The 12,820-nt window shown below is 39.5% G+C and overlaps 1 protein-coding gene across 1 annotated transcript in view; it reads right to left on the bottom strand.

The window, feature by feature from the left end:
• Positions 1 to 12,820, bottom strand: part of LOC126260449 (trypsin-1-like) — a 79,154-nt gene that overhangs the window by 15,085 nt on the left and 51,249 nt on the right. The window contains exons 2-3 of the mRNA XM_049957777.1: positions 7,304 to 7,437; positions 645 to 758 (exon numbers count right to left, since the gene is read on the bottom strand). Coding sequence (XP_049813734.1) covers positions 645 to 758; positions 7,304 to 7,437 — 248 coding nt within the window. The remainder of the gene's footprint in view (positions 1 to 644; positions 759 to 7,303; positions 7,438 to 12,820) is intronic.

Below are 12,820 nucleotides of genomic sequence, written 5' to 3'. Positions count from 1 at the left end.
AGCTAATTTCTCCACCTGCATTGCAATGCATTTACGGACTTGTATGTGCACATTTTATTTATTTTACTGTTTCACCTGTTAGGCTCACCTCAGTTTAGTCATATTAAATGTGATGATCCTCCTTGGTGTATCCTCCGTGATTTTGGTGTGGGACGGATGCAGATGGTGCGCTTATTGCCACAGATACCAGCCGTGGGGAGTCTCCAGTTGCGGCCACTTCCGCACCGGCTTACGTTCCCCATAACTGGCCACTTTTTTCTAGATGCCGGGGTAATAACTCAGTTGTAACCATCTGACTGAAGTTACTGTCACGAGAAATTCTACCTTGATGATAAGGTCAAAGACGCTGGAGCTAATCATTCTTCTTCCCCTGTATCACATCATTTTACGTGAGTTTCCAGTGGAACGGGAGACTGAAAACTGAGATGTTTAGTTCCTTTAACAGGATAATTGTCATCGTCGTTAACTATCACTGTACCGGTAAACAATATCCAGAAAAATGTGTATAATACAGCTTTTGTGATAACGCTGTGAGATGGTAACACAGTGAGATGCGGTGCAACAGTAAAGGTCATAGAAATCCTGCGTACAGCATTTGACTAACACTTCATTTCAGTCATTCTTGTGACTTGACACTTGCTCACCTCTGTAGCTCCCCATCCGACCACAGTGGCTATGGTCCCGCCTGGAGTCTGCTGTCCCTGTTCCGGCAGAGGGATGGGCTGTATTGTGGGGCCTAAGGTGAGAGGCTGCACCAGCTGAAAGCAGTCAAAAGAACACCGTTAGCACACTTTCAATTCTATTATTAGTATGGTGATGATGCGCGCGCATTATAAAGAGGAACTGAGTACATGGAGTATACACTCGCGTGGCTCATAGGTTAGTGCAAACCTTTATGTGGTGGACTCAATTTGCGTGGCATGAATCTCAAGTCCCTTTAGAACAGAACACTAATGTAGGCAAATGTGACGTCTGGGTATTTGTGTTTGCATTGGTGATGACGCTGACACAACGGCAGGCAGCCTACACATCCTGAAGAGCACTTTGGGAACCACAAAGGTTTAAGTCCCTAGAAGGAGGACTGGTCACCAACAATATTGTTACATACCCCCATACCATGACACACTTATCAGAGATTTGGAAATTAGCTCAGAATTTGACCCAAAGTCTGTTGATCAGCGTAATGCTCTTCAACAAGATTCGAACAGGCTACATCTGACTCGAGCGCCACTGCACAAGAGCACCTCAGTAACCTCGTATAAATCAAGTGGCGAAATAAGATCACCTCCCGAAATACCAGGGAGACATTTTTCATAATTATTCCCGTTTTTGACTTAGAAACTCGGTTGTTTGAAAATGGGTCCCCCGCCCTCAGTTTTTAAGAGACACAGTATGGTATTGAGTTCTTTACAACAAATATCCATACCAATAACTCAAACAGCATTTGAACAGGAGTCACTAAACAGGATAGAATATTCCAAAATTTTGGAAGTACATAGTGACGTAAACTTGAACAGGGAAAAGCATATTATGGAGCTACTCACAGAATTAAATTTAGCTCCTTTTGCTCTTCGTATAATTTCAGTCTCGAAGCGAATCAGACCCATGACATGTTTTGCAAATTTCCACATAATAATGCATTATGCAAAAATTTTATACGGTAACTTTATAGAGTACTGATTACGCAAAAGTGAGCAATGAGAATAATATGTAGGAACCTCTTCCAGGAGTTAGGCACTTTATCTGCGCCATCACAATATTTATATTCGCTAATGAAATTCATCATAAATAATCTACGAAAATTTGAGAAGAATAGTGATGTCCATACCTACAACGCTAAAAGAAAAAATGGCATTTATTACTCATTATCAAAGCTGTCAGTGGCTGAGAATGTAGTGTAACAAGAATCAACAAAATTTTTGATAATTATTTCCAATAAGATAAAATGTCTTGCAGGTAGCAACACAAGTTTTAATGTAATCTAAAATAATTTCAACTGGGCTGTTCCTTCTGTTCTAGTGACAAATTTTTATTTAAGAACTAACAACCAATAAAGAAACAGCTGGTTTACAAGGGTAGTTGAAACAGAAGAAGTGAGAAATATATACGCTCGTTACTGTTAGAACTAATCACGTACACACATACCGTCGACTGACTGGACCTACACCACTTTCATTAACAAATCGTTCAAACAATCAATGGCATTTGTAACTACATAGCTAAGTACCTAGTATGCATATGTTTTCAAAAATAAAATACTGGCCTGAAAGCGGATAGCCCTTGATGGGTATCTCGTTCGTTATTTGACATGACAATATACGGCGTGAATAGGCTGTTTATGAGGTGTATGTGTTGTCAAGTGTTGTGCGTTTCTATGCATGATGTCACTTGATAGTTAAGAAAACGGAAAAGAGTTCAGAGAAGACCACTGACGTATTGTAGGAGTCCAGTTCAGTCTTAGGATAAACATGAGAGCAGGCAATTTTATGATACCCAAAATAACAGATTTAAAAACTAATTAGTTGAAAAAGTGTAACTGAAGTTAGATTTGAAGTACAATCGTTTACACGGAGGCGTATAGCGATAAAGAAACAAGAGCCAGTTCTCTACGAAAGGTAGAGCTTTTACAGTTTCAGAACAGTACCACGTAAGTTAACAGACGATTATATTCTCTAATTATGTTGCATCTAAAAACACGGCATTGAAACACATTGCAAGAATACTAATGCAACACATATACGCTACAATGTATATATAGTGTACATGTTTTCATTGTCTACATCCAAATGTATGTCAAGTGCTGCACATAGTGTCACATAGTGCATCGACGACCAAGTGAATGATCAACTGTTAACAACACAGGGCCGAAGTAAGTCGAGATCTGACATTAATTTGCCAACTACAAAAGATACTGTAGTAATGTAAGGAAATTCATTAAAATTTCCCAAAGTTCGCATGTCCTAATAGAAAAAATAATGCTCTTCGTATAATTTCAGTCTCTAAAACAAGCGAATCAGTCCCATGACATGTTTAGCAAATTTCCTCATAATAATGCATTATGCAATAATTTTATACATCAACTTTATAGAATACTGATTACGCAAAAGTGAGCAATGAGAATAATATGTAGGCACCTCTTCCAGGAGTTAGGCATTTTATTTGCACCATCACAATATCTATATTCGCTATTGAAATTCTTCATAAATAATCTATGAAAATCATTAAAACTATATGGAACTGTGTCAAACGACAAACAGAACAGCCAGTTTGTAAACAAGACTCCCTAACAACCTAAATTAACAATGTTGTGACTGATAATTCCCAGGTTGCAAGTACTTTTAACAATCACTTTCTAAATGCAGTAGCAACTACAGGATTAAATAGTTCAGTTAAAGAAGCAAGAGAATGTATTAAAAGTATCATTGCAGAAAACATTAAGAACTAAAAATACCACCAACATCCTTCAGTGAAATTACTATAATTATAAAAATTCTAAAAAACGAAAGCCCATGTAGGAATGATGGAATTTCAAACATAATTGTGAATAGTTATTCCAAGTTAATCAATAATGTCCTTAATGATACATACAATACATCACTGCCACAGGAAATTTTTCCATGGAGATTAAAATATACAATTGTATGATAAGAATGTGATAGGACGGACTTAAAAATTATAATCTAATTTCCTTACCGACAGCTTTTTCCCAAATAATCGAAAAAGTAATGTTCTTAAGAGTACTTGCACACTTCAGTGGAAACAATTTACTTAGCATAGCACAGTTTCGATTCCCAAAAGTTTGCTTGACAGAGTGCTATTTATACATTCACTTATCAAACAGTACAAGCCGAATATAATAGCATATCGCAAGTTGGAATTATTTGTGATCTTTCTAAATGTTTCATTTTGTAGATCAGGACACTCTCTCATTAAAACTCCAGTTTTATGGACTTGATGGCTTTACACATAGCTGGTTTGAACCATACTTAACAAACAGAGTGCAAATATTTATGCTGAATAATTCAGACAATGCCGGAAAGATGAAAATTTTAGAGACTGGGGAAAAAATCAAGAAGTGAGTCTCACAGGATTCAATTATCGGTTCTCTCCTATTCCATATAATGTGAATCTCCTTCCACTTAACATTCAACAAGCAAAACCTGGTACCTTTTGCAGACAATACTATTATTATAATAAATCCCATTACAGAAAAAGCAACAAAAGAGTTGGTAAATGATATTTTCCAACGAATTATTTAGTGATTCTCTGAAAATTGACTCTCCCTAAATTTTGAAGAAAAACATACTACATTTAGTTCTGTACAACAAATAGAGTGATACAAACAATTGACATAGCAATTGACGTCAATAAGCAAGGTAGAATGCTCCAAAGTTTCGTGTGTAAACATTTATGCAAACTTGAAGAAGCATATTACCAAGCTTCTCAAACAATTAATTTCAGCTACTTTACTCTTCGTACAATTGATAATCTTGGAATCAAACTTATCAACGTCCTAGCATATTACGCATAGTTCCACCCAATAATGTCGTACATAATAAATTTCTGAAGTAACTCATCACTTACAAAGCAAGTATTGATCGCACAAAAGTGAGCAGTAAGAATAATATGTGTTAACCCACAGACTTCATGTAGATACCTCTTCAAGGAAGTAGGCACTTCAACTGCGGTGTCACAACTCATATATTCGCAAATGAAATTCGCCATAAATAATCCATCACAATTTGAGAATAACAGTGGTGTACATACCTACAACATAACCTTTATTACCCATCACTGAAGGTCCCAGTGGCTCAGAAAGGAGTTCAGCATGAAACAAGAAACTTTTGATCATTTTCCCAAAAACATAAAATTTATGACAGGTAGCAATGTAAGTTTTAAATCTAACCTAAAATCATTTCATGTGGACGGCTCCTTTCGTTCCACTGACAATACAGCCAGTAAAAAACAATTAGTATACAAGGGTAGTCGCATGAGAAGAACTGAAAAGTATATACATTCATTAATATGAAAACTAATCGTACAGACATATACTGGCAATTGACTAGTTCCAAATCATTTCCCTTAGAAAATCGTTCAACTGATTGACGAAATAGCTAGTATTCATATATTTAAAAAAATACAAGTGTGACAGCAGATAGCCCTTGATGGGAATATCGTTCGTTATTTGACCTGAGAACATCCAGAGTGAACAAACTGTTTATGTGCTGTGCTGTGAAGTGCTGTGTGTTTCTGTCCATGATGTCAACTGATTGTTAAGAAAGTCGACTAGAGTCCATAGAAGACTGGAGGTGTATTCCATGAGTTGAGTCCAGTCTTAACAAAAATATGAGAACAGGCATTTTGATAACCCTCAAAATAACAAACTTTGATTTTAAATCAACCTTTTACGTGAAAGTGGATAGTACCCACGTAATAATTTCGTTGTCATGTTCTGTGGGGTATAGTATGTAAGTTAACAGACGGTTATGTTGACTTATATTGCTACATCTGGTAATATAGCATTGATAGACATTGCAAGAACACTAATGCAACACATGTATACTATAATGTATATGCATTCATTATGTGTGTCTAGAATACCTCCCTGCATGTGCTTTTTTCCATTGTGTACGTGCATGCACACGAGAAAAGGCGCACATACATTGGCACACGTTAATAGTGTCTTAGAGAGCATTGAGGACCAAGTGAATGACAACCATCTTGACAATGTTACCAGCATTATTTCGCGACTGCTATCTTGAGGTAAATACAAATATGATGTAAGTGAACTCGCTTCAGTTTTTCACAGTTCATACAGTTCCTCTAACTTGTGATATCAGTGGTTCAATGATCTTACGCCATAAAACTATCTACATTTCCAACAATTTCCGCTTAACTGTGTGCATTGAAACACCTCTTTCTCCAACTGGTTTCTGTTCAGCTGCAAAGTTTTCTCAGTTAACGTAGGCTAGCATATTCATTAACATTATAAGAAATGGGCATAAGGTTTTACTTACTATCTTGACAAAATTAATTTTGAAACTGTTTTTGTATAGTTGCAGGTACATATCTGCAGTCCATGTACACTCTGAAATCCCTGCGCTGCCGTACCGTAGCATGCCACTAGGGGAGACAGGACAAAATGAAATGGTGCAGCCCGTCTCCTTGCCATCAGTAGACTGATGCATATTGTTTTGGTTTTCCAGCAGCTCACTGCAGCGCTTTGACGTGTAAACTTCGATGTTTACAAGGACTACACACATGTTATGGTATAGAACAGAGATCATGTTGCCACACAAAAGTTGGCAACGTGAATCGATAGCACAGACACTAGTGACGACTCGCTGCAGTCCGCAACGGTATATGGGATGGGCTCGTGAGGGCCACGCCTCCCCTATCCGCAACAGTAGCGCCCTGACACAGATCAGTACAGCGTTGACCATGCATGAGCTCAGCCCATTTCGAGACCTCAATTACACCAGTCACCATCATCGTCTAAGACCAACAGTTAGTTAAAGTTTCTGATAAAATGTACACCATAAGGTTGAACATTGTACTGCAAGAGAACAGCGTGTTAATTAAAGCATCAAGTGATGCTTCGCTGGTTCATTACAGTTGTAAATTATCCAGTACTCCTGTGGCAAAAACGTGAAAGAAAGTGAAGTACATCTACAAAGTGAACTAATATCTAAAAAGTTCTAGTTTGATGAGCCTTCTCTCAAAGCAATCAGAGAACCCACAGTTGTGACTACATGAGAGTAGTTTCATGTGGTCACAACACATGTAACTGGAAAAAAATTTAACTTTATATTTCCAAAGTGGTAATTAAAAGTTATGCATTAATGATGGCGTTAGCGTGTGAAAAACATATGACCCTCGGTTCCTGTTACACCCAAATACAGACACAGGAGCGTGACATTAATTTTTAAAGCTGGTACTGAGACAGTCAGTGCTAGTGTGTCTCTATTGGCAATATATCTGAGAAGTTATTATGGAAGGAGGGCAAGACTACATAAAATTTAAAAGAGAACTCAAATATTAGCATTTATTTCATCTCCTTTCAAGTAAATACTCTCTATTAAAGTAATATGTACTATCAAGGACCATACCTACACGTCTTATCCTCTGAGAAATCATGCAACGCTGAACCAATAACTTCTACCACCTACTGATGCTCTGTCATAGACATATATATATATATATATATATATATATATATATATATATATATATATATATATATATATATATATATATATATATATATAATCACTTAATCTGCATACAGGAGTCTGGAATTTACCTTAATCAGAGCTACGTCGTTTATGTAGTCGTAATGGTAATTATCGTGGAAGACGAATTCGCTGACGTGGATGAGTACTCCAGTATCATTTCTCACACTGTTGGTACCGGCTCGAACATCGGACACGCGGCTTTCTGAAATAGAAATGCCACGTCGTCTCAGGGAAATTACCGTAATTTAATGGTCCATGAAATTCTGCCTAACAACATGTGTTCTGCTTCTTCAGTGTTGTTGTACTTTACCACTTAGTATCAGTATTAGTCTGCCATGAAGAGAGATTAATTTGGAAAATGCCACTTTGACAGATACACAAAAACCGAACGCTAAATAATTAATAACTGTCGTAAAAAAGCAACTCGGCGAGACAGATAAGCATTGATACAGAACAAGGCCTAACAAAAGCAGATACAGAGTGTAATAACTAATGCATAAAAACACCAATTTGAAACACTACCGATTGGCTTGGATGTTAGTAATCATCAAGTAGGAGCCTAATAAATGAGTTATATTGACAGTGTCCTAAGGATAAGGCGCTGATCGGCTAATACTGTTGTGAGACCTGTTTTGTATCAGTGTATCAGCCGCTGAGTATTGTATTAACACAATCAATAAGGTTGTGTCGTAACAATAATCACTACAGTGTACAGCTGTAATTAATTACTATGTTCTTGATTTTACACTAATTTGAGGCAATTTAATGGTGGTTACACTCATCACAAGGTCACTCTTTGGCACCTTTACACGTTATAGTATTAATTAGCACAAACACATCATAGTTTCAGTACAATAGGTTGTCGGTGCGGGTGACGCAGAACGTATAATCACGGTACAGTACAGATAATAAAACACTTCAAAATAAACTCTTTTGTCACGATCGGTAAATTGCTGAGGGTCAACTCGCTCAGTCGACAATAGGCATTACGGGCGACCTTCATCCATTACACCACGTCCTGCTCTCTTAGAACTCTGTTAGCGACACTTTCCTGCATACTGCCTGCACTTCGCTTACTAACAATTGCTGTATCTTACTCGCGCTGGCGGCGCCCGACTATCGATGTCGAAGCACACCTCGAACTGTGTGAGGCAAACGTACATCTACTTTTTCGTAATGTGCTGTGGACCCCTTACAAACTGACACACCAGAAATCGAAACTGCTTAGAAGAAGTTGAACAACAACCAAGTGACAAGGACAGACAATATTTCCACTCACTTAATAAAATATGCTGGAGATTAACAAAAGGAAGCAGTATGAAGTATGCAGGGGGACGAAATTCTATTAGGGGAATTTACAACAATAAAAAACGTTACCACGCTTAAGAAAGGAAATGCCAATGAATATTCAAATTACATAATCCTGACATTTCCATCACATGCATCAAAAACTCAGCTTAAAAAAGGGCAGACTCTCCAAAATTGAAACGAAGAACAAGAGAAGCTGTAATAGCAGTACGAATTATATTGGAAAGAGTGACTGAAAAGAACAAGAGCATCTTTACCTTATAAAAGGCTTTGAACGGAGTGAAGCGGTAAACGTTATTGGAAAAAAAGAAAAAAAAAGCTTGTATAAAGGAAGACTGAGCTTAGAGTTACACAAAAATCAAAGTTCATAAACCTACTGCCAGAAAAAATTAGTACACCGGGAAAGACGACGTCGATTTTGATTCGATGATGCCATGTGGCACATGGGAGTAGTAGGTGTGTTGATAATGGTTTCATCGTAGCGGTATAGCTGCCAGAGCGCCATCTGTATATACCATCTACTACGGAATACTCAAATCCAGAAGGCTCGCTGTGGTGCAGACGTGTGAAGCAAGCAGGCCACAGTACCATTGGGGCCACACTCGTGCTTCCTACAGTCAAGGGTGGGCATTTGAAATGAGTCAAATCGTTCCACCTCTCGCCCCTCCCCCCTCCGCCACTCACATACCAAGAACCATAGACCGTACATGGTGGGTTAAATTGTGTGCCTCAACGGTATAGATGGTAAGACCGTAAGTGAAGGAATAACACACACTATGTGATCAGAAGTACCCGGACACCTCCCCAAAAGTGCGATTTTCATATAAGATGCATTGCGCTGCCACCTACTGCCAGGTACTGCGCATCAGCGACCTCAGTAGTCATTAGACATCGTGAGAGAGCAGAACGGGTCGCTCCGCGGAACTCACGGACTTTCTAACGTGGTCAGGTGATTGGGTGTTACTTGTGTCCTACCTCTTTACGCGAAATTTCTACGCTCCTTAACATCCCTAGGTCCACTGTTTCCGATGTGATAGTGAAGTGGAAAAGTGAAGGGCCCGTCGTTGTGGCCGAGCGTTTCTAGGCGCTTCAGTCTGGAACCGTGCGACCGCTACGGTCGCAGGTACGAATCCTGCCTCGGGCATGGATGTGTGATGTCCTTAGGTTCGTTAGGTTTAAGTAGTTCTAAGTTCTAGGGGACTGATAACCTCAGATGTTAAGTCCCATAGTGCTCAGAGCCATTTGAATCAAAAGTGAGGGAACACGTACAACACAAAAGCTTACAGGCCGACCTCGCCTGTTGACTGACAGAGGCCGTCGACTGTTGAAGAGGGTCGTGATGTGTAATAGGCAGACATCTATACATAGCATCATACAGGAATTCCAAACTGCATCAGGACCATAAGCCACACATCACGCCTGTAAATACCAAACGACGCCTCGCTTGGTGTAAGGAGCGTAAACATTGGACCATTGAACAGTGGAAAAGTGTTGTGTGGAGTTACGAATCACAGTACACAAGGTGGCGATCCGATGGCAGGGTGTGGGTATGGCGAATGCGTGGTGAACTTCATCTGACAGCGTGTGTAGTGCCAACAGTATAATTCGGAGGCGGCGGTGTTAAGGTGTGCTAGTGTTTTTCATGGAAGGGGCTCGTACCCCTTGCTGTTTTGCGTTGTACTATCACAGCACAGGCCTACATTGATGTTTTCAGCACTTTCTTGCTTCCCACTGTTGAAAAGCAATTCCGGAATGGCGAATGCGTCTTTCAACACGATCGAGCATCTGTTCATAACGCACGGTCTGTGGCGGAGTGGTTATACAACAATAACATCCCTGGCCTACACAGAGTCCTGACTTGAATCCTATAGAACACCATTGCGATGTTTTGGAACGCCAATTTCGTGCCAGGCCTCACCGACCGACATCGATACCTCTTCTCACTGCAGCACTCCGTGAAGAATGGACTGCCATTCCCCAAGAAACGTTCCAGTACCTGATTGAACGTATGCCTGCGAGAGTGGAAGCCGCTGGAGAGTGCCACGAACTTGTAAGTCATTTTCAGCCAGGTGTCCGGATACATAGTGTATGATATCAGAAGACAGATAGCAGCCTTTTCACTGGGTACGGGAGTAACAGTTAGGATATGTATTATTAATATTAAGATATATAATATTAATATTATACAATATGGCCATGCTACGTTGTTACTGTGAATGCATGAATTCAAGATGAGCAGTATACCTGTGTGGCTTAATGGTGATACCATTCTCTCGGATAAAATAATCTGCAGATAAAACAGTCCCCCATTCAGATGTCTGGGCGAGAACAATCAAGGAGGATATTGTTATCAGGAAAAACCAAATTGACTTTCTACCCCAGTCCATAGTTTAAGCAAACTGTGAAGGAAACCAAGGAAAAATTTAGAATGAACATTAAAGGGAGATGAAATTGAAACATTGACGTTTCCAGATGATATTGCAACTCTCTCAGACGCTGCAAAATATTCGGAAGATCAGCTGAAAGTATTTTATTGTGTCATGAATAGAAGGTATAAGATTTTCAGAAGAAGTAAAACAGCAGTAATTGTGTGTAGTGGAATTAAGATATGTGATGCTGAGGGAATGAAATATGAAACGAGATACTAAAAGGGCCAGATGAATTTTGTTATTCGGTTAGCAAAATAACTCTTGATGGCCGAAGTAAGGAGGGTACAAAAAATAAAGTTTCAACAACAAGAAAAGCATCTCTGAAAAAGAGTTTTTTTTCCATTCGATGAAAATTTAAAAATTAATCTTTCTTTAAGAGTGTGGACTCTGGTCAGCAAAGTAGAAAATAGAAGATTTTGAAATACGGTGCTACAGGAGGATGCTGAAGATTGGATGGGTGAACCTAGGAAAAATCTGTGCCACAATTTGATTTAAGTAAGAGCTCGCTTGATTTTGAGTTACGCTGTATATTTAGTTACACAACACTGCTGCTAGAATATATTTAATAGTAATTGCCTCTCTTAAGTTTATATAAATGTTATGTCTCATGTGTGCCCGGTGTTTCAAAATGAATATCGGGGTTTAAAGCTTGTAGCATTTATTGCATTCACCACACAGTACATCAAAGAGCAACTCAAACAGGTTTTTTCTTCGCGTGTTCAGTGGCAGTAGCATTCTTCAAGCGGCACACAACGAGTAGACAGGCTAGTCTTTCCCAAATCTTGATCAGTGTGTCTGGAGGTAATGTTGCAACAACTGCTTCAGTCCTGGTCCTTAAGGCTGGTAGATCAGCTGGTAGCGGAGGCACATACACATGGCCCCTTATAAACCCCCAAAATTGAAGGTCGCATGAAATCAGATCGGATGAAGGGCATGCGAAACAAGCTCTATCATCTGGCCGTTGAGGCCATTCCAGCGATCGGGTACAACTTGATTTAACCAATCGCGTACTGAGTTGTGTCCATGTGATGTGGCGCACCATCTTGCTGCCAAATAAAGTTCTTAGGTTCAGCTTCTTCCAATTGAGGAAAGGGCTGTAGTTCTAGCGCACCAAGATAAGAAACACTAGTTACATTTGCTTCAGCGAAAAAGAAAGGCTCACAAACTACCCGCCGGGATATGATACAAAAATATTCACCACAGCTTTAAAATACAGTTGTAAGGTTCTTTCATCGGTTTCGGGCTCTTATACGCCTAACTTCAGGTGTCCTAACTCCATGCTCTGCGCTCGTTGGTAGCACACCGCGTCTTGTACACGTCCACCACGGCGCTCGGGGTCACAGCACCAAGTTACGACACCTAAAGATGGGCGTATAAGAGCCCCAAACCAGTCGTGCGTTAAATGAAAGAACCTTACAACTGTAGCGGTATTTTCAACCTCTGGTATAATGCTCAGTTGTGGGTGTTCCTCCGACAGGATTGTTTTTAAAAAACATTCAGTTTAGGGGAGTCGTACTTTCTTGAAAGGGTTTGCCTATACAAGATGCGCACATTATGTGTGTTCACATATCCACTTAGGTGAAATGTCTATCCATCACTGAAGACGTCGCGATACAGAAAAACGTCATCGCCATGCAGAAACATTCTTTTGTAAAGCTGGCACCTAAAACATAGTCTGTAAGCTTGTAGAGTTTGTAACAACTGCAAACGATAAGAGTGTAGTTGTAAGGGTCTCCATAAAAGCCTGAATGCAGACGTCACTGCAATTACTAATTCACGACTAGCCTTCCGAACTAATTTCTTGAGGCTGAGCGTGAAAGACTCTCTCACTCGTTCAACACGTTCTCC

This window comes from Schistocerca nitens, chromosome 5 (genome assembly GCF_023898315.1).
Source record: "Schistocerca nitens isolate TAMUIC-IGC-003100 chromosome 5, iqSchNite1.1, whole genome shotgun sequence".
Classification (NCBI taxonomy): Eukaryota; Metazoa; Arthropoda; class Insecta; order Orthoptera; family Acrididae; genus Schistocerca; species Schistocerca nitens.
The sequence above is the reverse complement of the archived record's forward strand: the minus strand, read 5'-3'. Positions and strand labels throughout refer to the sequence as shown.